The sequence below is a fragment of the Oratosquilla oratoria genome, chromosome 11 (assembly GCF_046742065.1).
Source record: "Oratosquilla oratoria isolate Oo_2021 chromosome 11, ASM4674206v1, whole genome shotgun sequence".
In the NCBI taxonomy this organism is placed as follows: Eukaryota; Metazoa; Arthropoda; class Malacostraca; order Stomatopoda; family Squillidae; genus Oratosquilla; species Oratosquilla oratoria.
Window position 1 is genome coordinate 48,833,704 of NC_134787.1, and position 23,843 is coordinate 48,857,546.

General features: G+C 46.5%; 1 protein-coding gene across 17 annotated transcripts in view; it reads right to left on the reverse strand.

Moving 5' to 3' along the window:
• Positions 1 to 23,843, reverse strand: part of Itpr (Inositol 1,4,5,-trisphosphate receptor) — a 441,449-nt gene that overhangs the window by 192,570 nt on the left and 225,036 nt on the right. For 14 of the 17 annotated variants that reach the window (XR_012966877.1, XM_076192806.1, XM_076192814.1 and 11 more), the window contains exons 17-20: positions 23,571 to 23,726; positions 4,984 to 5,134; positions 4,216 to 4,369; positions 3,448 to 3,906 (exon numbers count right to left, since the gene is read on the reverse strand). Coding sequence is in view for 16 of the 17 variants with exons in the window: in XM_076192806.1 (XP_076048921.1) it covers positions 3,448 to 3,906; positions 4,216 to 4,369; positions 4,984 to 5,134; positions 23,571 to 23,726 (920 nt within the window). In the remaining variant the exon portion in view is untranslated. The remainder of the gene's footprint in view (positions 1 to 3,447; positions 3,907 to 4,215; positions 4,370 to 4,983; positions 5,135 to 23,570; positions 23,727 to 23,843) is intronic. The other 3 variants (XM_076192819.1, XM_076192820.1, XM_076192818.1) reach the window with 1 other exon arrangement.

The window sequence follows — 23,843 nt, forward strand, 5'->3', positions numbered from 1 at the left end:
CCACAATGCTTAGGTCAAAAGCAATATGAGGCACAGCTCTTCCACAAGAGGGCCCAAGAGACAGAGCAGGTTTACCCTCACCATACCACTAAAGGCACTGACCTGCAGAGCCTAATTGAGATGTTGCTGCATGGGAAGAAGCAAGATCAAGAAGCATCATCACAAGAGCAGCAAGATCAGATATCAACCTCCTGCAGAAAGTCCACACAACATTTTGTATCTCCACCTAGGCATACATCCTTGAGAGGCAAGTAACTGAACTCTGAAGTCACATGTGGGCCAATCTGGTAACCACTTCCAATTACTCAAGAACACTGGGTCTCTTGGGTGGAACTGATCAACTTCACATGGCAATGCCCTTCCTCATTCACTTCATAATTCATCTTGAATGGATGAGAAGGTTGCCAAAGAAAAAGTGACAGTATACTAGCTCCAGATGTTGGGCTCTACTATTGAACAGTTGTGCCTTACTGCACTGCTTTTGACCAAAGCAGTGTGGAGCATGGTGACCCTATATCCTTGAGGTGTCTTATTAAAAATGGGTAGTGAAATGGGATTGATTTGTTTATAATAAGAGTGTGTGATTTGATTTGGAACCCCTTCATATGGGATAAAGCGCATTTGACATTTAAACTTTACAAATGTGCTATAACATCAGAAATTAAATACAGCCCCACATCAGAAAAAGATTTTGAGAACTACAGTGGCCAACAATCAAAAATGGTATTTACCATACAATCTTTCAGAAAAATGCAATTTCTTACACAGATTATTCAGATGGCTTCAGTGAAATGGACCCTCTAAGTAGTTTTGATTTCCACCTCACTTCAAATTATTTCTGGTTTCAATTCTAAAATTTGTCAGTAACTGTTACCAGTTTGTTAGCTGTACAGCAGAAGTAATAGTTCAACCAATCCATTGCTCTTGAAGGAGACCTATGGCTCCCAGGTAACTGGCGATGGCCACTGGATTGGCCCATATGTCACTCAAGGAAAAAGACGTTGTGTCATCTAAGTAAGGCTACGGCAGATCAGTGTGGCATGAGATGTTCTGTCTTTAATACAGTGACTGGATCTGGGGCAATTTGATTCTGTGACCAACCCTATTCATTGGTCATAGGCAAAGAGGCTTTAGTATATACTGAAATTTTTTAGTTTTGAAAACCATGATCAGTTTTCAGTCTGACAAATTCTGGTATCAAATCTACAAAATACATTTACTATCAAAACATCTTCCCAGTATCAAAATATAGAAACAAACTAATAATCTTAAGTACATATGTAGATGGTCATCACATTTTAAAAGTTGACCACTGAGCTTAATAAAGGTTCAATTGAGACTGAACTATACTTGAGCCACCACTATATGCTATCAAATTTAAAATCAAAGATGTAGAGAATGCTAGTAAACATCTGATCTTTTTTACTTCCTTGAGGGCTTTCTGGAAACCAAGCAGTCTCAAACTCATGGATGAACACAAATGACAAAATTCAGATGAGGAAGTCAAAATGCCACATCTGGTGCTTTCAATAATTCAAGAGTTGGATGACAAAGGATAGAATCTTCAAGAGGTAAACAAACACAGCCATGTTGGGACAAAAGGAGTAAAGAACAATGGGGGAATATAAAATATCTTCAAAGTCAACATCTTATATTGGGTCTAAAAGAAAAAAGTGAATTGCACTCTATCAATGAACTAACAGCACAATATTGGGAACATATATAATTGAAAAATCTTTAAAAAAAGTTCTAGAACCTGGCCCTTTCACTGTAATAATATGAATTTCTACAAAATCATGCAAATCAGAATATAAAAGTAACTGCAGTTTAAAGTTAGCTTGTTAATTTCATGCTATTTGTAAACCATAACAATATGCATAATCATGAAAATGTGAATATAGAAATATTAATTCAATGGAATTCTATTACAGATACACAAATGTAATGTTTAATTCTGTACATATGTGAAAATGGGTTATGTGATTTGTATGTGGGATCCACGCGGTTGGTCACCTCCCTCATAAGAGGGAAGCTGTCTTTTGGTATATGTATGTGGGATTCATATTTATGAGAAGTGCTGTAGTCAAGAATGATGTGTGCGTGACGTGGAGTCCATATATAGTCTTGTCAGTTTAAACTGTACCCAAGTATCATCAAATGATAGACAGATATATAAAGCTACACATACACAGTCACACACACATGGATTATGACATTATGCAAGTAAGAGACAGGAACCCACAAGAGTAGCAAGACACACACATGGATTATGACATTATGCAAATAAGAGACAGGAACCCACAAGAGTAGCAAGAGAGAGAGAAAAAGAAAAAGATAAAGAGAGACAGATAAAAAGAGAGAAAGAGAGACAGATAAAAAGAGAGAAAGAGATATAAAAAGAGAGAAAGAGAGACAGATAAAGAGAGAAAGAAAGATAAAGAGAGAAAGACAGATAAAGTGAGGGAGAGAGAGAGAGAAATCTGGCAATGGTCCTAATCTCTCTGATAATAAAACACTAGATTGCTGTTTGTTTTCTATTGGTATTTCTCTGACTATAGATTATTTCTCTGTCACTGACATGGAGAAGGAATGGAGCAGTTGCCAATTCTCAGCTCTCTTTGTTTGGAAATGTGAGTGAAAATACAGAGATAGAATTTCTGAGTCTGGTCCAGTAAGAGTGCATAATCTCTTCAGGCTGCACCTCTTCATGGAGATTCTGTTGTTTATGGGTTCTGAAGATGCCAAATCACATCTGTCTCACAGAACTACCTCTTGCAGGTATTCAATGTTGGTCCCTATAATATGGTGTGTGTGTGTGTGTGTGTGTGTGTATATATATATATATATATATATATATATATATATATATATATATATATATATATATATATATATATATATATATAAAACAAGTTGAATTTTTTTCTCAACTTGTACAAGTGTACATGCTGAGAAAGCAGAATATGGTATTGTATTAAATATTTCTGCATTAGTACATGTTTTGTGTGTGTGCAATATAAAAGGGAAGAAGATATGGTCATGGGTGTGGTACCTGTGACAAGAATGTGTAGCTGGTCCTATTACTAATTCATAGCATTCTAAACCATTTCACTGTGATTCATAACTTGCTTGTGCATTTTTGTTCTGGCTGCCACTACATCATTTTACTTTGCTGAGGGACCCCCACCCCTTGTGCAATGAAAGGGTTAATCACGTCTTAACACTTTCACGGGAATTCACGACTTGTCCATTTGTTTTGGTTGCTGCCTGCCAATTCTGTTCAACTGAGGAAAATCCCTGTGTAGTGAAAGGGTTTAAAATTCATGCTCCAACTACACATGTTTGTTTGTTTGTTTGTTTTTGTTTGACCTTGTATATTCTGTACAAAACTCCATTGCTTAAGATGCTTCTTCATAAGTCTGATGCCTTATGCATAAATAGGATTACCTTCCTCTGTGCAAAAGACAGAGGGTGGGAGGACAGCTGCGGCAGCAGTTAATGTGGCAGTAGCTGAAGCAGCAGTGGCAGCAACAGCTGTGATGACATTTGTGGCTGGGGGAGCATCAGTCACCTCAGTTTTGCAAGAGTTACTCTCTGCTGTTGCTGGAGGTGGTGCTGCTGACACTACCCCTTCTGCCGTACTGGTTTGGTTTGCAACATCGCCACTACAAGTGTTGACCTGCACCGGTTGAGCTGGTGCCGTGTCCGCACTTGATATAGCTGGAGTTGTACTGGCAGAGGGATCAGCAGCAGAAGTAAGAGTGGGAGCAGAGGAAGTATGAGAGGGAGTGGGGGGAGTGGCAGCAATAACTGTAGCAGAGGTAGCAGAAGCTGCAGCATTAGCACTAGCAGCACTTGTAGCATCCGAGGGAGACTTTGATTCAGTGTCCCCCTCACTATTAGCTTCTACAGCAGCATTAAGAGAAGAATAACATCCGTTAGCATACTTACACACCATAGCCCTTTAATGGATTAACATATTTAGCCTACTAGGAAAGGTTCTTCACCATTTCTTTCATGAAAAATCAGCAAATTCATTGCAAGTGTACCCTTAAACATTGTCATTTGATGTCTCCAAACACACATCTTCCCAGATCTGTTCATACCCAAGTTAGAAAAAGACCTAACTTTGTATTAAATTCTTTTCTTGACCATATACAAACTTACTCAACTGCCTTAATAACCCTGTATTACACAATTAGCCTAATACACTACCTCCAACATCCCCAGTTGGAATGTTTCCATTGGTGGTAAAAATGGAAGTTTCACAGGAGTAGTCCAGAATGGAGAGCAAGGTCTTTGTGAGTCGTAAAAGGTCACTAAATCGGTAGAATCCAAAGTAGATGAGATGTCTAGCTAACTTCACCACCTGTAATAATTTGAATAAAACCCTGATATCAGCAACTGTGGCATATACAAACTACCAACACAAATAAAATCTCTGATAAAAATCTGATGGAAAAAAGATATTAACAGCATTAAAATACCATGCACAGTGTAACACTATAATGCAAGAACATAATAATTGTCTCAAGTTTAAATGACCAGAAATTTGTAGTTCCACACTAATGATCTTCCTGGGGACCCCTATATCACTTCAGAAACAACGGATTGCTGTCTGGGTTGCATTTTTATCTATCTCATGTGATACAGTGAGGAAGTAGGGATGATGCAGAGTGGGGACGGAAAGTGAGCTACTGGTACATGGAGTGAATTTGATAAGACCACAAATAATATAGATGGACGAAGTGAAGAAGACATTGAAAGCAACAGTAATGTCTACCAAGCACATAAGAGACAGTACAAAAGACAGGGCTGAGTGCAGAGTGGAGGAGATAAGGTGGGAAGTAGGGAAGGAAGGAGGGAATAAGGAGGAAAAGGAAGTAGGAAAGGAAGGAGGGATAGATGAGGAGACAAGGGGGGGAAGGACAGAAGGAAGGAGGAAAGGATGTAATTGCTAAGACAGGTTAGCTATCAACTGACCTCAAAAGTTAGCTTGTTTTGTTCATGGTCAGCAAAACTCCACATTTTATCCACAACATTACAAAGATATTCTTCCACAAACAAGATCACTGGTTCAAACTTCTTCTTGATAGTTTCATCCTCTTCATTTGGAGTTCCTCTGCTATCATAACTGTAAATGGAAGAGACCTTTACATTCTCTTGTCATACAAACTGATCTATGGGAATGAAAAAAAAAATGACAAAATGTCTTGTGCTTATAAAGTTCTTATAAGAACATAAATGTTTTTAAGGTAAGTATTTATCATGGTATGTTCATCAATACCCAATATTTGTAACTGCAGTTTTATCACCAGGAAAGTCAAAGATTTAAGTATAAGAGAAAATTTCAAAAGGCACTGAAGTTAAAATGCGAGTTATCAATAATAGCTGATATTACTGTGCAATTATTTAACAAAGTCTTATATCTATGTCAAGCAACTGCATGCTTTTCCTTAAATATTACTTGGTATGTCTCATTCTCCACTCGAATTGTTACATAGTTTTCTTTTCAACACACAGCCTGTGCCACAACAACTTATTTGACCTATAATTTTCAACAGGATACCAAGGCTATCCAAAGTTTTTAAACTTCTAAATCTACATCCATAAAACTGACCAGACCATTATGTTAAAACAAATACAAAATTTTTTATAATTCTAAAGCTAAAAGACTATTCTCTTATTCATCCTTCATAATAATATTTACATAATTGTAATATCCAGTGAAGATACTATGTTTGCAGGGTTCTATATCCATCTCTCTACCAATTAAACTAGCTTTAAATCAATTCCTTTGGGCAATCCCACGAGTTGGTGCATTTGTATGGAAAACTGTATTAAAATATTAAGATGTCCTAGGATATTAAGATATTCTAAGGTATGGGATGGGTGGGAGTGGTTTTTATGCCTTTGTTTTTTGGCTACCTCCCTTCTAAGGGGGAAAAAAAGCCCCTGGTATATGTATGTAGTTATTTTTTTCCACCATAATTTTTGTATATCCTTCTCGCATCAAATTAAGAGGCCTTCTGCCACTTTGATTGATTTTCATTTACCTGAACACTATGATTATGTCACATTTCTCTCCCTTTTCTTTTAATAAGTTCAATACTTTCTAATCTTTCCTCTTATAATTTGTGTGCTAGAGTGGGAATCAATCTGGTTGTTGCTGTTTGTATTATCTCAATCTTAATCATATCCTTCATATTGTGTGGAGATCACACCACTGCTGCATATTTCAATCTGAGGTGAATTAGGATGAGTTGTCAGGGTCGGCTGTGTGCTCTTGAGGAGGGGTATATCATTTTCAGGACTTCTTGGGCGGCCACTATGGGGCCCAAAGATAAGTTCCCTAAAGATTCCCGCATAACTTCTTTGAGGTAAAAGGAAATGAACGTATTCTGGCTCTTCCATATACCTGCTTGAAGAACCTGGTTGACTGACAGATTCTTTCTGATGACTAGGGAGGTCCCTACTGCCCTCAGGTCATGGACAATCTGTGTGGTTCATGTCGCAGGCTCTGCGGATGACTTCCATTGTCCAGTAAGAAATGGAATTCTTAGTGATGGGCTACCTTTAGTAGAGATGAACAACCTCTTTAATTCTGGTCAAAGATGTTCGGTTCTCTTCAGGTAGGTCCGGATGGCTCGTACCGGGCATAGAACTGTTTCAGTCTATTCTCCCCCTGCAAATTCGTCTAAGGACGGAACACTAAAGGACCAGAATCTAGGGTCGGATTTGGCAGGATCTTGGTTTTTGGCAATGAATTGAGGCATGAAAGTGAAGGAGACCTCTTTCCATCCTTTGGAATGGGCGACTCTACAAGAGATGGCATGTAACTCCCCTACTCTCTTGGAAGATGCCAGGGCTAGCAGAAAAAACTGTCCTTTAGGAGAGGTCCTTCAGATGTGCCTCTCGGAGAGGTTCGTAAGGGGGACCCCTCAGAGAGTTCAGGACTAATCCCACATCCCGCGGAGGAGAACTGATTTCCCTGGGGGGGCATGATCTTTGAAGTGCCTGAAGAGCATGGAAATTTCCGGTGAAAGGGTTAGGACCATGCCCTTCAGAGAAAACACCTGATTTAGAGCTGCCCTATAGCCTTGTACTGCCGAGAGGGAGATCTTCTTGGACTTCCTGAGGAAGTGGAAGGAGGCGATCTCAGGAATGGTGGCTCGATCTGGGACTAACTTCCTGGAGTGGCACCATTTTGCAAAGGCATTGCATTTCCCTTGATAAAGGTTAGCTGAGGAAGAGCGAATAGGAGCGGACATGTCCTCTGCCACTTCTCTGGGAAAATGTAATTTTCGCAGGAAAATTAATTTTTCCCTGATACAAACCTGAGGTACTCCTTACACTAGGATACTCTCGCGTAGCGCGAATATTTCTACTGCGAAATTAAAATCCTCACTCTGTGGGTCTGGGCAACGCTTATCCTCAGTAAGGGGCCCCATTGGGGCAAGGGGGGGGCCCTTGCCCTCCACCACAAGTCTCGCACACTATAACCATTCTCTGAGCCAGGTATGATTTAAGCACAAGGTTGTCAGGCAAGGAGAAGGAACTGTTTAGAGGGGTGGTTGAGGAGGGCCATTAAAGGTAAGGAGTACCTCAGGTTTGTATCAGGGAAAAATTAATTTTCCTGCGAAAATTACATTTGTTCCGAAGAATACAAACTCTTCGGTACTCCTTACACTAGGAGACTCGGACTTAGGAGGGAAGGAAGTTGTTATCTAGCCTGGGAAACCGCTGTAAGGAAAATCTAGTGTGCTAAGACTATGTTGACCAGACCCCTATACATTCCCCTCACTTTGAAGTGCACCCCTTTCTGTTCCCTGGAGTGGAGACAGAAAGGTTATAATCACTTTTGTACCACTGAAGGGCTTGAATTGATTCCCTTGGAATGCTAGAGAGCCCGCAGGTGAGGTAAGGGAATGTAAGAGTATGAGAAGGACTTTAGAAAGTTATCCCTGCAGTTGCCGAGCCAGAACCTGGATGAGTTGTCAGGGTCGGCTGTGTGCTCTTGAGGAGGGGTATATCATTTTCAGGACTTCTTGGGTGGCCACTATGGGGCCCAAAGATAAGTTCCCTAAAGATTCCCGCATAACTTCTTTGAGGTAAAAGGAAGTGAACGTATTCTGGCTTTTCCATATACCTGCTTGAAGAACCTGGTTGACTGACCGATTCTTTCTGATGACTAGGGAGGTCCCTACTGCCCTCAGGTCATGGGCAATCTGTGTGGTCCATGTCGCAGGCTCTGCGGATGACTTCCATTGTCCAGTAAGAAAAGGAATTCTTAGTGATGGGCTACCTTTAGTAGAGATGAACAACCACTTTAATTCTGGTCAAAGATGTTCGGTTCTCTTGAGGTAGGTCCGGATGGCTTGTACCGGGCATAGAACTGTTTCAGTCTATTCTCCCCCTGCAAATTCGTCTAAGGATGGAACACTAAAGGACCAGAATCTAGGGTCGGATTTGGCAGGATCTTTGTTTTGGCAATGAATTGAGGCATGAAAGTGAAGGAGACCTCTTTCCATCCTTTGGAATGGGCGACTCTATAAGAGATGGCATGTAACTCCCCTACTCTCTTGGAAGATGCCAGGGCTAGCAGAAAAAACTGTCCTCTAGGAGAGGTCCTTCAGATGTGCCTCTCGGAGAGGTTCGTAAGGGGGACCCCTCAGAGAGTTCAGGACTAATGCCACATCCCGCGGAGGAGAACTGATTTCCCTGGGGGGGGGGCATGATCTTTGAAGTGCCTGAAGAGCATGGAAATTTCCTGTGAAAGGGTTAGGACCATGCCCTTCAGAGAAAACACCTGATTTAGAGCTGCCCTATAGCTTTGTACTGCCGAGAGGGAGATCTTCCTGGACTTCCTGAGGACGTGGAAGGAGGCGATCTCAGGAATGGTGGCTCGAACTGGGACTAACTTCCTGGAGTGGCACCATTTGCAAAGGCGCATTTCCCTTGATAAAGGTTAGCTGAGGAAGAGCAAATAGGAGCGGACATGTCCTCAACCACTTCTCTGGGAAAACCCTTCTTTAGGAGGATCTGGACCATAGTCTGAACGCGTGAAGATTGAGTGCTGAAGGGTTCTTGTGTCAAGGCCCGTTGATGGGTGGATACAGAAGATCTGGTCTTCCCTGAAGGGCCAGAGGCTCTTCTACTGCTAGCTCGAGGGTGTCCGGAAACCATGGGGCTTCGGGCCACCAAGGAGCGATCAAAGTCATCCGAAGGTAGGATGCGTGTCTTGCTCTGAGGTACCTTCTGGAGCAAGGGAAATGGTGGGAAAGCGTAGGAGTCCAGGTTGTCCCAACTGTGCAGAAGAGCGTCTTCTCCTGCTGTCAGAGGATCCAGGAAAGGGCTGAAATATTGGGAGTTGGTGATTCCATCTCATTGCAAAAAGGTCCACTAGAGGGGAGCCCCATTTGCTGAGGATGAAGTTCGCTACCTCTCGATAGAGGGACCATTCTGTGTTGATTATCTGATTCTTCCTGCCGAGGTGGTCCGCCCAGACATTCCTCTTCCCCGGGATGTAACGGGCTTTGAGTGACACCTGGAGATTCTTGGCTAGGTTGAGGATGTCCATCATCAGAAGGCATAGTTCCTGGGAGACTGTGCCCCCCTTGCTCGTTCAGGTAGGCTACTACCGAGGAATTGTCCGACATTATGCCCACTACTTTTCCTGAGACTTGATCCTTGAAGTGACGGAGAGCCAGGAGTACTGCTTTCAACTCAAGCCAATTGATATGGGCTGTCCGCTCGACTGTGGACCAGGAACCGCTGATGTGATCGTCGTTGAGGTGGGCTCCCCAGCCCTCCTTGGAGGCATCGGAGAACAGGAGGACTTCGGGGGGAGATGGGCCGAGGGGCATCCCCATGAGAAGGTTGCATGGGCCTTCCACCAGAGAAGAGAATCCTTGACTTCTTCGGTGAGGGAGATGTGTTGTAGGGGTTCTCCCTCTTGCGGGGCCCACTGAGACTTGAGGAGCCACTGTAGTGGTCGCATTCTTTGTCTACTCCAGGGGATTAATTTCTCTATGGAGGCCATATGGCCCAGGAGGATTTGGCATTGTGTAGCCATCAGGAACCTGGTCGATAGTGCCTGTGCAACTAGAGAAGCGAGATTCGGGATCCCCTTTCCTACTAGGAAGGATTCCATTAGGGAGGAGTCCAGGACCATACCCAGGTACGTGACTCTCTGTTCTGGTAAGAAATCTGACTTTTCCCGGGTTGACTACTGTGCCCAATTTCAGGACAAAGGTTAGGACCATTCTGAGGTGTTCTGGCATAGCTGGGCGGAATGCATCTTGGAGGTCCAGCGACACCATGAAGTTCCCTTCCCTGATAGACGCCCTTACGGACTCTGGGGTGGCCATTCGGAACTTCGTCAAGGAAAAGGAACTTGTTGAGTGGAGACAAATAGATGACTGGTCTCCACACCCCTGTTGTCTTTTCTACTAGGAATAGCCGTAAGAAGAACCCTGGGTCCGGAGTCGAGACTTCCACTAAAGTTCCTGTCTGGAGCAGAACGGAGGATTCCTCCGCTAGGGCCCGCCTGCGAGCCGAGTCCGGGTGGAAGCTGCTGACTTGGATGGGATAGAGGGAGAGGTTTGGGACAGTGGAAAAGGGAAGACAATAGCCCGTCTTAATGACTCAGTAGGTCCAGTCTTCCGCCCTGGCCTCTTCCCATGCTCTCCAGTAGAGGGAGAGGCAACCCCCTATCTTGTGCGGAGGGGCTGGCGAATTCCTAGGAGTCCTGTGGGGGAGTCCAGAGCCTCTATAATGTTTGCGTCTAGGATCTCGGAGTCCACCATATCCGGGGGAATCAGCGTGTGGGTGAGCATAAATCTCCCTGAGGAGGGGGTCACTGGGGTCCCCGAGGATGGTGTCTCTCCTGCGGGACTCGAAGTTGGCCCAGGACGTTGAGAGACAGGAAACCTGATGCTTCAGGGCTCTGCTCGCGCTTGCCAAAAAGCCTGGAGGTCGCATTCTTCCTGGGGTTGTAGTGCGGGTAAGAACTCCCACGCCGAGGCAAGGAGGCGTTCTAGCCAGGAGTTCACCGCCAGGGACAGAGCCAGTGATTGAAGGTGGTCGCTGACTTCCCTGCCAGAGAGGAGGACGTTTCGCCTGCGCAGCGACTCGGCGTCCGCCTAACCAGCTCTGGTAACCTCGCCTGGATCGAGGCTGCTCCGAGGGTTGACCCCGATGGGGTGTAGAAGCGCTTCTGGTGTTCCAATGGGACCGGAAGCCAACGCGTCTTCTCGGTCGTCCTTGTTGCGAGAGCGTCGGAGGCCTGGGCCATGGCTCTCGCCGTCTGCGTACTCCATGGAAGGTGGAGGGGAGGAGGCTGGGCTTTCTGAGAGTTGGCCGTCATGAAGATGTCAGACTCGAATGTGGCTTCCTCTTCTTTCGGGTGGCCCAGTCGATTCGCCCTCCGAACCCTCGCGAGGACGTCCGAGAAGGAAGGTGGGACCACCATCGAGGATTCCGACTGGGAAACGGGAGGGGAAAGGGAGCGTGCCCCCCCCCCTACGGAGCTGTGGACATCGTCGTCGGCGTAGGAGGGGTCGGCACGGGCAGAGAGGAACCTCACGCTACCATCCCGGTCACTGATGGGTACAGAGGGGGGCCGAGCAAGTGGAAGATGGTCGAGGGGGGCCCTTGGGGGCGGTGACTCCTCACGAGCTTCCGTGCGGTGCACGAACCGCGCTTGAGAAGCGCGGAACGGGGCCGGCGGACGCATCCGGGAAAAATCTCGTACCCGGGGGGGTTCGCGGGGGCTAGCGCGTGCCCGTCGGAGCTAACCACCCTGTGGGCAGGAACAGGAGACAAGTGGCCTGAGACTGACTCGGGGCGGCTATTGTACAACCTTTCCGTTTACTACGCTTAGGAGGGGGGAGACAACTGCCCTCGTCCTCCGCCGACGTAGCATGCCTTCTCCTTGTGTCGGGTGAGGGGGGAAGCCATCTAGAAACACCGCATCTGCAACCTCGTCCCTGATCTCTGTCCCTGTGAGCAAAGGGCATGGGAAGGGCACCGTTGATCACCCGGCTCTTCCTACGGTGGGTGTTGTGCGTACTGCGGGATTCCTGAGTAGAAGAGACTAAGGGGCTCTTTGCCCCCCCCCCCCTTTGTCCGTGCCGGCGTCGAGTTTCGGGGGCAGCCGCAAGCGACCACATCCGGGAAAAATGTCATACAGGAACGGTAGCTAGCGGTGGCTTGACGCGCATGTCCGACTACGCTAACCGTCCTTTGTTGAAGGAAGAGGACAACTTGGCCTGAGAATGACTCGAAGTGGCGTTGTACCACCTTCCTGGCGACTGTTGAGGTTCTGGGATGGGCGAGGGCAAGCCGCAAGCGACCTCATCCGGGAAAAGCTCGTACAGGAACGGTAGCTAGAGGTGGCCTGAGGCGCATGTCCATCTACGCTAACCGTCCAGGTTTAAAGGAATAAAGGACAACTTGGCTTCCTGTCTACTACGCCGTGGAGGAGGGAGAGAATTGCTCGTCTCCTCCGAAGCCGTAGGCCGCCTTCCCTTGTTTTTGGGGGGGTGAAGAGGGAAGCCATTTTCTATGCATGCGCACCTTTCCCCTTATCTCCCTTCGGCGAAACCACAACAATACTGGAACCAGATTCCATACTTACAGTGAAGGGTAGGATACCCGGTGGCGGTTAAGGGAATAATACAGGGAATGGAGAAGCACTTAATAATTCCAGGACACAGGATGGCGTAGGGAAAACCCCGATGAAATTGAAGGACGACGAACTCCTTAGCGTCCTTAGAGTGAGCTGGCGACAATCGAAGCGGATTGCTTGATTTTCGGCACCGACGTAAACATAGAACCGCTGAGTAAGTAACGGTTCGCTGCCGCGCCAATAAAGGAATTTGACTGAGAATCGGCCCATTAAGGGGGAAACCGATAAAAACTAAACATGCAGTAGAGAGATGTTAACGCGGTCACTACTGCGAAGAGAATGGTTATAGTGTGCGAGACTTGTGGTGGAGGGCAAGGGCCCCCCCCTTGCCCCAATGGGGCCCCTTACTGAGGATAAGCGTTGCCCAGACCCACAGAGTGAGGATTTTAATTTCGCAGTAGAAATATTCGCGCTACGCGAGAGTATCCTAGTGTAAGGAGTACCGAAGAGTTTGTATTCTTCGGAACAAACCCTTCTTTAGGAGGATCCGGACCATAGTCTGAATGCATGAAGATTGAGTGCTGAAGGGTTCTTGTGCCAAGGCCCGTTGATGGGTGGATACAGAAGACCTGGTCTTCCCTGAAGGGCCAGAGGCTCTTCTACTGCTAGCTCGAGGGCGTCTGGAAACCATGGGGCTTCGGGCCACCAAGGAGCGATCAAAGTCATCCAAAGGTAGGATGCGTGTCTTGCTCTCAGGAGTACGGACTCTGGGGTGTCCATTCGGAACTTCGTCAGGGAAAGGAACTTGTTGAGTGGAGACAAATAGATGACTGGTCTCCACACCCCTGTTGTCTTTTCTACTAGGAATAGCCTTGAGTAGAACCCTGGGTCCGGAGTCGAGACTTCCTCTAAAGCTCCTTTCTGGAGCAGGTTTGACAGGCCAGGTAGAAGGAACTATTAGAGGGGTGGCCGAGGAGGGCCATTAGAGGTAAGGAGTACCTCAGGTTTGTATCAGGGAAAAATTAATTTTCCTGCGAAAATTACATTTGTTCCGAAGAATACAAACTCTTCGGTACTCCTTACCCAAGGAGACTCGGACTTAGGAGGGAAGGAAGTAGTTATCTAGCCTGGGAAACCTCCGTAAGGAAAATTTTTTTGTGCTAAGACCTACGTTGACCAGACCCTTATACATTTCCCTAAACTGTGAAGGGTACCTAGTTCTGTTCCCAGGAATGGAGACAGACAGGGTATACTCACTTTGTACCACTTGCAGGGCTTGAATTGATTCCCTTGGAATGCTTGAGAGCCCTCGGTGCGGTAAGGGAATGTAGGAGTATGAGAAGGACTTTGGATAGGGATCACGGTGGTTGCCGAACCAGAACCTAGATGAGGTCTCAGGGTTGGCTGTGTGCCATTGGTAAGGGGCATGTCATCTCAGGACTTCCTGGGCGGCCACTATGGGACCCAGAGAGAAGGTCCCTAAGGATTCCCACATGACTTCTTTGAGGTAAAAGGAAGTGAACGTAGTCTGGGACTTCCATATACCTGCTTGAAGGACCTGGTTGACCGACAGGTTCTTTCGGAAGGCTAGGGAGGTCCCTATTGCCCTGAGGTCATGAGCTTTTGCTCTAGGGCAATCCGTGGGGCTCATGGTGTAGGCCCTGTGGATGACTTCCTTGATCCAGTAAGAAATGGAAGTCTTAGTGATGGGCTTGGGCTTACCCCTGGAAGAGACGAACAATCTTGGCAAGTCTGGTCTAAGATGCTTAGTCCTCCTGAGGTAGGTACGGATAGCACGTACCGGGCATAGTACCATTTCTGCATGTTCACCCCCTACAAAGTCGTATAAGGGATACTAAAGGACCAGAATCTGGGGTTGGCTTTGGCCGGATCCTGGTTTTTGGCAATGAATTGGGGCAGAAAAGTGAAGGAGACCTCTTGCCATCCTTTCGAGTGGGCGACTCGATAAGAGATGGCATGTAACTCCCCGACCCTCTTGGAAGACGCAAGGGCCAAGAGAAAAACTGTCTTCAAGGTGAGGTCCTTCAAATGAGCATCTCGGAGGGGCTCGTAAGGGGGACCCCGCAGAGAGTTCAGGACTAATGCCACATCCCACGGGGGAGAAGTGATCTCCCTGGGGGAGCATGATTTTCTGAAATGTCTGAAGAGCATGGAAATCTCTGGGGACAGGGCCAGATCCATGTCCTTCAGAGAAAACACCTGATTAAGAGCTACCCTATAGCCCTGCACTGCCGAGAGGGAGATCTTCTTGGACTTCCGGAGGAAGTGGAAGGAGGCAATCTGAGGAATGGTGGCTTGATCTGGGATTATTGCCCGGGAGTGGCACCATTCTGCAAAGGCATTCCATTTCCCTTGATAAAGGGTAGCTGAGGAAGAGCGAATAGGGGAGGACATGTCTTCCGCCACTTCTTTGGGGAAACCCTTCTCTAGGAGGATCCGGACCATAGTCTGAATGCGTGAAGCGCCAGAGCTGATGGGGTCTTGTGCCAGGCCCCGTTGACTGGTTGATGTAGAAGGTCGGATCTTCCCTGAAGGGCCAGGGGCTCCTCCACTGCTAGCTCGAGGGCGTCTGGAAACCATGGGGCTTCCGGCCACCAGGGAGCGATCAAAGTCATCCGAAGGTTGGATGCATTTCGTACTCTCTGGAGCACCTTCTGGAGCAAGGGAAACGGTGGGAAAGCGTAGGTGTCGAGGTTGTCCCAACTTTGCAGAAGAGCATCCTCTCCTGCTGCCAGCGGATCTGGGAGAGGGCTGAAATATACTGGGAGCTGGTGATTCCATCTGGTGGCAAAAAGGTCTACCAGAGGGGAGCCCCATTTGTTGATGAGGAAGGTCGCCACTTCCGGATGGAGGGACCACTCCGTGCCGAGTACCTGATTCCTTCTGCTGAGGTGGTCCGCCCAGACATTCTTCTTCCCTGGGATGTAGCGAGCTCTGAGTGCCACTTGGAGATTCTCGGCTAAATGGAGGATGTCCATAGTGAGATGGCAGAGGTCCTGGGAGACTGTGCCACCCTGCTTGTTCAGGTAGGCTACTACCGAGGAATTGTCCGACATGATGCCCACAACTTTCCCCGAGATCTGATCCGAGAAGTGACGGAGAGCCAGCAGTACCGCTTTCAACTCTAGCCAGTTGATATGGGCCGTCCGCTCGACTGTGGACCAGGAACCGCTGACGTGATCGTCGTTGAGGTGGGCCCCCTAGCCCTCCTGGGAGGCGTCGGAGAAGAGGAGGACTTCGGGGGGAGATGGGCCGAGGGGCATCCCCACGAGAAGAGAGTCCTTGACTGCTCTGGTAAGGGTGATGTGTTGGCGGGTTTGACCCCTTAGCGGGGACCACTGGGACTTGAGGAGCCACTGTAGAGGTCGCATTCGTAGTCTGCTCCTGGGAATTAACCTCCCGACGGAGACCATATGGCCCAGGAGGACTTGGCACTGTTTGGCCGTGAGGAACCCGGTCGATAGTGCTTGTACGACAAGAGAAGTGAGATTCCGGATTCTCTTCTCTGCTGGGAAGGCCTTCATGAGGGAGGAGTCCAGAACCATACCCAGGTACGTGACTCTCTGTCGTGGGATGAAATCCGACTTCGTCTGGTTGACTATAGAGCCCAATTTGCGGATGAAAGCTAGGACCGTTCCCAGGTGGTCGCGGCATAGCTGGGCGGACTGTGCCAGGATCAGCCAATCGTCCAGGTAAAGGAGTAGGCGAATTCCTCTGGAGTGGGACCACGCTGAGATGAGTTTGAACATTCTGGTGAAGACTTGGGGTGCTGTGGAGAGGCCGAAGCATAGGCAGGTGAATTGAAAGGTGGTGCCCTTGTGGACGAAGCGGAGGAATTTTCGGGATGAGGGATGCACAGGTATTTGGAAATAGGCGTCCTGGAGGTCCAGCAACACCATGAAGTCCCCTTCCCTGATAGACGCCCTTACAGCCTCTGGGGTGTCCATCCGGAACTTCGTCAGGGAAAGGAACTTGTTGAGAGGAGACAGATCGATGACTGGTCTCCACCCCCCTGTTGCCTTTGCTACGAGGAATAGCCTTGAGTAGAACCCCGGGTCCGGAGTCGAGACTTCCTCGAGAGCTCCTTTCTGGAGCAGAGCGGAGATTTCCTCCGCTACCCGCCCGCGATCCGAGTCCGGATGGTAGTTGCTGACTTGGATGGGATAGGGGGAGAGGCTGGGGAAGGTGTGAAAAGGAAGGCGATAACCTGCCTTGATGACCAGGATGGTCCAGTCCTCTGCCCCGGCAACCTCCCATTCTCTCCAGTAGAGAGAGAGGCAACCTCCTATCCTGTGCGGGAGGGCAGGCGAGTTCCTAGAATTTCCTGCGTTGGGGTCCGGAGCCTCTATGGTGTTTGCGCCCCTGTTCTCTACTGGGAAAGGGGCGGGGCTTTCCTGTCTGGGCTTTCGACTTCGAATGGGGGTGGGGCCTGTCTTCCCGCTTAGGAAAATGAAAAGGCTGCCTCTGCGTCTGAGAGGACCGAGGTGTCGATGGGGGGGTGGTTCTTGGCCTCGAGCTAGGGACGGCTGTTCTCTCGATGGCTCTGTTGTGCAGCAACTGGTTTGCGCTAGTGATTGCCGAGTCCACCATATCCGGGGGAATCAGCGTGTGGGTGAGAAGGGGGGCCTTCCTCAAAGGAGCAAAAATCTCCCTGAGGAGGGGGTCACTGGGGTCCCCGAGGATGGTGTCTCTCCTGCGGGACTCGAAGTTGGCCCAGGACGTTGAGAGACAGGAAGCCTGATGCTTCAGGGCTCTGCTCGCGCTTGCCAATAGAGCCTGGAGGTCGCATTCTTCCTGGGGTTGGAGTTCGGGTAAGAACTCCCTTGCCGAGGCAAGGAGGCGTTCTCGCCAGGAGTTCACCGCCAGGGACAGCGCCAGTGATTGAATGTGGTCGCTGACTTCCCTGCCGGAGAGGAGGACGCTTCTTCTGTGCAGCGATTCCACGTCCGCTTTAACCAGCTCTGGTAACCTCGCCGGGATCGAGGCTTCTTTGAGGGTTGACCCCGATGGGGTGTAGAAGCGCTTCTGGTGTTCCACTGGAACCGAAAGCCAGCGCGCCTTCTCGGTTGTCCTTTTTGCGAGAGCGTCGGAGGCCTGGGCCATGGCTCTCGCTGTCTGCGTACTCCATGGAAGGTGGAGTGGAGGAGGCTGTGCTTTCTGAGAGTTGGCCGTCATAAAAATCTCAGACTCGAATGTGGCTTCCTCTTCTTTCAGGGGGCCCAGTCGATTCACCCTCCGAACTCTCGCGAGGATGTCCGAGAAGGAAGGTTGGACCACCATCGGGGATTCCGACTGGGAAACGGGAGGGGAAAGGGAGCGTGCCCCCCCCCCCTACGGCGCTGTGGACGTCGTCGTCGTAGGAGGGGTCTGCACGGTCTGAGAGGAACCTCGCGCTTCCATCATCGTCACTGATGGGTTCAGGGGGGTTCTGATCAAGTGGAAGATGGTCGAGGGGGGCCCTTGGGGGCGGTGACTCCTGACGAGCTTCCGAGCGGTGTACGCACCGTGCTTGAGAAGCGCGGAAAAATTCCCGTTGTTCCTCCTTCTGTTCCTTCAGCGTAGTGAAGAGTGAACAGAGAGTGGGGAGGAGGTCCGGGGAATGCTCGTTTGGCGAGTCCCGCCTGGGGCCGGATGGTCCGGGAGACACAAAGGGGAGACTGCCTTCTCTGGACGAGGAGGGGTCACCCGCGACTAACGCGCGCGTGGGTACACCTCGGGCCTCCTGCCCCCCGGGCATAGAAAGGGTTCCGTGGATGACCCGGCTCGTCTTACGATGGGAGGAAGGTGGACTGCGGGACTCCCGAGAAGGAGAGGCCGAAGCGCTCGTCGGCTCCAAAATCGGGTCCTTTGTCCGTGGGGGGGTGAGCTGCCGGGCCGCGTCGCGGGGGGGCCGCCTGCGGACGCATCCGGGAAAAGCTCGTACTCGGGGGATAGTTCGCGGGGGCCAGAGGCGCATGCCCGTCGAAGCTAACCGCCTTGCGTGATGGAATAGGAGGTAATTTGGCTTGAGACTGACTCGAGGTAGCCGTTGTACAACCTTTCCGATCTACTACGTTTTGGAGGAGGGGGAGAACTGCCCTTGTCCTCCGCCAGCACAGCATGCCTTCTCTTTGTTTCGGGTGAGCGGGGAAGGGATCTTCCCTGCGCGCGTACTTCGTTCTTTGCCTGCACTTTCTTGTGAGCATGAAAATACGCGGACCACTGCTTATCGTCCCAATGAGCGCACGTAGTACATGGGGATGAAGGGGAACACTCCATCTTCCTACAGTGGATACACCAAATGTGTGGATCTACGGGTGCTGGTGGGAGAGCAGCCCGGCAGAGAAAGTCGCCGTGGGCGAAGGCACACATCCTATTGCAAACAACAACACTATGACCAGATTCCATACTTACAGAGAAGCGTAGAATACTCGTGGAGGTTAAGGAGAGGAACGGTTATAGGAAGAGGGTGCTCAAGTACTTCCAGGCGGCGGGATGGCGTCGATGCAGGACGCTCAAACATAAAGGAAGCCGTTGGAAGGTTGGAGATGGCCGAAGCAGGGTGCCCTAATGTCACAATCTCAAGAGGCCGGGAATTGGGCCGATTGGGAAACGTGGAATACGCAAGGGCAAGCACCGCACTATAACTGGAGGGAATACCGTTCCCCGACCGCACTTCGAAATTGTTAGCTGGTAATGTGAGAGATGTTGACTCTATCCGTACCGCGAAGACAATGGTGCTTTGCGAACTATGCTTGTGGGGGAAGGGGGTGCCCCCTTGCCCCAGGAGGGCCCCTTACCGAGGATAATGGTTGCCCAGACCCATGGAGTGAGGTGTTTTTTCAAACAACACACAGTGTTAGCGGTATAAACTTCGGCTTCGCGAAGTAATCCTTGGGTAAGGAGTACCGAAGAGTTTGTATCAGGGAAAAATTAATTTTCCTGCGAAAATTACATTTTTCTACAAGATTTTTCATGAACTCTCCATCCATAGAGTCACTCTTTTGTGTCAACAATGGGGAAAGGCTGACAAAGTCTGAGCATACACCTATCCATCAAAATCCATTCACTGCCTCTTCTGTCTTAGCATCTCAATGTTTGGATAGACAAGGCAGTGAGAGACAGAACCATCACAGAAGAGCTCAATATGCAGTGGTGTGGTCTCTGCACAGAGTGAAGGATATAAACAAAAGCAGCACATCAAAAGTAAGAAAATGTGTTTAGGCAGTTGAAGGGAGTGGACAAAACTGACAAATCTCTTGGTGTGGGGTGGGAGGGCTTTACAAGGTTATGGGAACAATATGAAAAAGACCAGGTGTATGAAGGATATCACGAAACCTTTTTTCCGTACAGATACATCAATTTCTGGAGTTGTTTACATAATATAGCCCAAACTAAAACCATAAATAAATTTAAACCTGGATAATTATGATAGATGGAGAAAAAGAGAGAGGGGAGTGTAGCTCCTTCCCTGCATACTCCACAATCAGATAAATACAATTATGTTAAATGAATATGTCTAGGATGGAGGTCTGGTCTCTTTTGTTATTCTGGTGTTCTATCCTATTGAAATCATGGGCAAATCTACTACCACTATGACCACCACCACTACCACTACTGCAAAAATGGAAATTCAATTTATATAAGTTTGTGTTGCTTCACAAGCAGATTCCTTTAAAAATTTAATGTTTTCCAAGAAGAAAAATAACTTACAAAATTAAAAAACTATATTTCTTAATGTAAAACAATGAACTTAATATAAACATATATATATATAGACCAAAGGTGTTTTAGCTCTTATAAGTGATTCTTTGGCATACATTATATATTGAATCTATTGTTATCTAACTTTACTAATATTCTCCAAACTTTTTAAAAAGTCATCTTGTTCCTTCAAAAATATCAAAATTTTCAGAGTATCTATTCATGAAGCAACATAAGCTTGACTGAGGATAATAATACCATTCTCTGCAATATGAAATCAAACACTATATACATACACACCAAAGGCCTTTTTCCCCTTCATAAGTAGGGTGGCCAAGTAAAAGCATACACACAACCCACACCCATCCAAATCCATTCATCACCTCTCCATCTCAGCGCCTCATGAGTGAAAGATCATTTCTGTCCTCCACCACACTGCTCAGGTCAAAAACAATGCAGCACGACATAGCAGAGATTGACAGCTGAAGAACTATAACCCTCACCACTTCATTACCTAGCAACACTCCCCCTCTCATCCACACAAACTATCAAATACTATCATGATTAAATACAGTTATATAAAAATTTCAGGGAAATTTAGCTCCTACATTATCAATAAATGTTAATTTGAACAACTGTCAAATTAATCAATTTTAGGTCTTTGATTTAATTCACTTTATCATGCCACCATAGCAGATTTGAGCAGCATCTATAAGTGGACCAATATGGGTTCATTCATAAACCATAAAATCCAACTCTGGTCTCCCAGATAGTTTAAGGGATATCGAGACATTTACAAGCAATGCAGGACTGATTCTATGTTACTGATGAGGTAGCAAAGGTTTCAATAGTTGCAGGTGAAAGGTCCATCTGCTGGTATATGGATATAGAAGTGCATCACAAAGGCAGTGTTTGGATAAAGGCACATTACAAATTCCCTGCGACATCACACAAATCCAATGCTTTCTTGAAACACCATGCAAAGCATGCACAAAAATACCGTATTAAAGTTTAATATGCGCATTATAAAAAGTTTGGCAAGATTGCATAATAATACATGCTCCAAAGGGAATAGGAAAACATTTACACACAAACTACATCCACTACATGAACAAGCATAAATAATGCTGTGATCCTCCCAATAATAACATGCTGCCTACCTATGATCTTACACAAGGTGTCATGCTCATAAGAAACATGCTCTCTACCAATATTTGTCAAGCCACTGATGCTTCAAGGTATTAAGTTCATTTTATATCTACCAGGGTATGTTACAGATCTCATTACTAACATTCAATTGAGACTTTACACTGGTTGGATTTTGTAAGTATTCCTTTCTTTGCTTATTGACAAAATGCCAAGAAGGGAGTAAAATGTAGTTATAAAAGCTTGATTAAACATTATCTACACCATCAATGAGAAAAAATTCAAACCCAAAAACACTCATCACTCATTAAAAAAAAAAAAAAATTATGCCACCCCTAATTGAACATATACACCACTTATCAAATATATAACATCCCTCCACATACAAAGTCATCCATCTCCAAATATCTATTTCTAATCAAATTTTTCATTCTACCCAGACGTTTACTTGGCTCCTTTAATTCAGCTCCACATTCACTCCTCCACTCACTGCCAAATACTTAAAACCCTCCATTTCCTCTAGCCTTTCACCCATTACACTCGTATGCAACCTGTCACCATCATCACTCATAAATCATATCACTTTAATTCTACCCACCCACATTTACTCTCAACTTTCTTCTTTCAACCATCCTTCCAAACTTGGTCACCAACTGCTTCAGTCTCTCCTCAGAATCAGCAACAACAATGTCATCCCCAAATTACAACTGGCTCATCTGCTACATTCCTCCCTCACCTACTTACTCTAAACCTCTGTCTAGCAGTCATATTTACCTACCTTCCCATTCCACCCATAGAAGTATTGGAAAACTCTAATGCACCCTTCACAATCATTACCATAACAATAAACATAAATATGTAAGTAGAACCTCTTACAAACAGGAAGGTAGTCACAGAATATAATCACCTTACACCCATCCAAAATCCATAATAAATAGGGAGCAGTTACTGGATGTTGACCCTATTCACATAAAAAATGTATTTGTGTGAGGTGGAACAGTTTAAATTGATTCCGAGATCTTGGGGCCAGTCAAGAGACAGAGTGCCAGTCTCTGTGTTGCACCTCCAAATGGAGATTGATAAGTTTTGAAGATGAATAATGGGGAGTGGTTCTCTCTAATTTTTGCATAAAACCACCACTAGCAAGTATTTATCCTTAGATCCCAAAGTTATGATACCTACATACATCAAAATATGTAATCATATTCATTTTATAACTTTTGGGAAAAAAAAAAAAATTGTACTCTTATCACCTTAACTGACATCATGCAAATCTCCTTATTTTCCTGTAGCCTAACCCTTGCCACAACTGCCATTCCAGAAAGGTCATCATGCATTCAAGTTACTTGATGTGACTGACTACCAAACAAGAAGGACCACAACTTCAGCTCAAAGTAATTAGGTCAGGTGGCCACAAAGCAAACAGTAGTGAGTTACAAAGTGGTGAGTAGAAAGAAGAAAAAGATCAAGAACCTGAGAGAAAAAACTTGCTTCATAACAGGTTAAGACACTGTGTAGCTAAGCTTGAGTAGTTCCTGTGTGAGATGACATGGCTAAGAGGCAATACAATGTGATATGCACAAGAGAAAGCCACAGTATCTCATTCCTACCCTCATACCAACACGTCTGTCCAACAGTTAAAAAAAAAACAAAGCTGATCAATTAGCAGACACGAGAATATTCTCTGTACAAATGTTCTGCCTTGTTCTTTACGTCTATTATTGATCAGTAAAACATCAAGGCAATAAAGCTTTTATAACTTATGAGTGAATCCCTCAAATCAACAAATATTCCTAGCAATCAAGTTTCATTAATGCACAAGTATTTCAGTATAAGTCAACATCTTTATAGTATCAATGTATTTATACTCTACTTAAGAAATCATCAGATATCTTTAAGAATATTTATGCAAATTGACATCCACTACAAAAATAGTGCTACCACTTTAACACTGAGGTATGCTATGGATTATGTACTGATATTAATCAGCACATGATACCCTAAAGCAAACCAACATGATGAAGAGGCTAATAAGTTAGAAAATACATCTTTTGCTTCATTAGATAACAAAAAACTACAGCAGACTTACTCCATGATGGACATCTGTATTGGAATCTCAGACCACAGCCTGGCATACTTGACAGGCTTGACTAGCTCCTGAGGTTCACAGTCCACATGCATATGGAGCATCAAACGGCAGAAGGATGCACGCAGATCGTATGGCAGAATGTCTTCCTCCATACACCTAAAGAAAATGAGAGATAGCCATATCATTAACTTCTTCACAATGATGTCACATTACAGCAGATTTTATTCAGCTTTGCATTGATGGGTCATGTTATGAGAATCATAAAAACAGAAA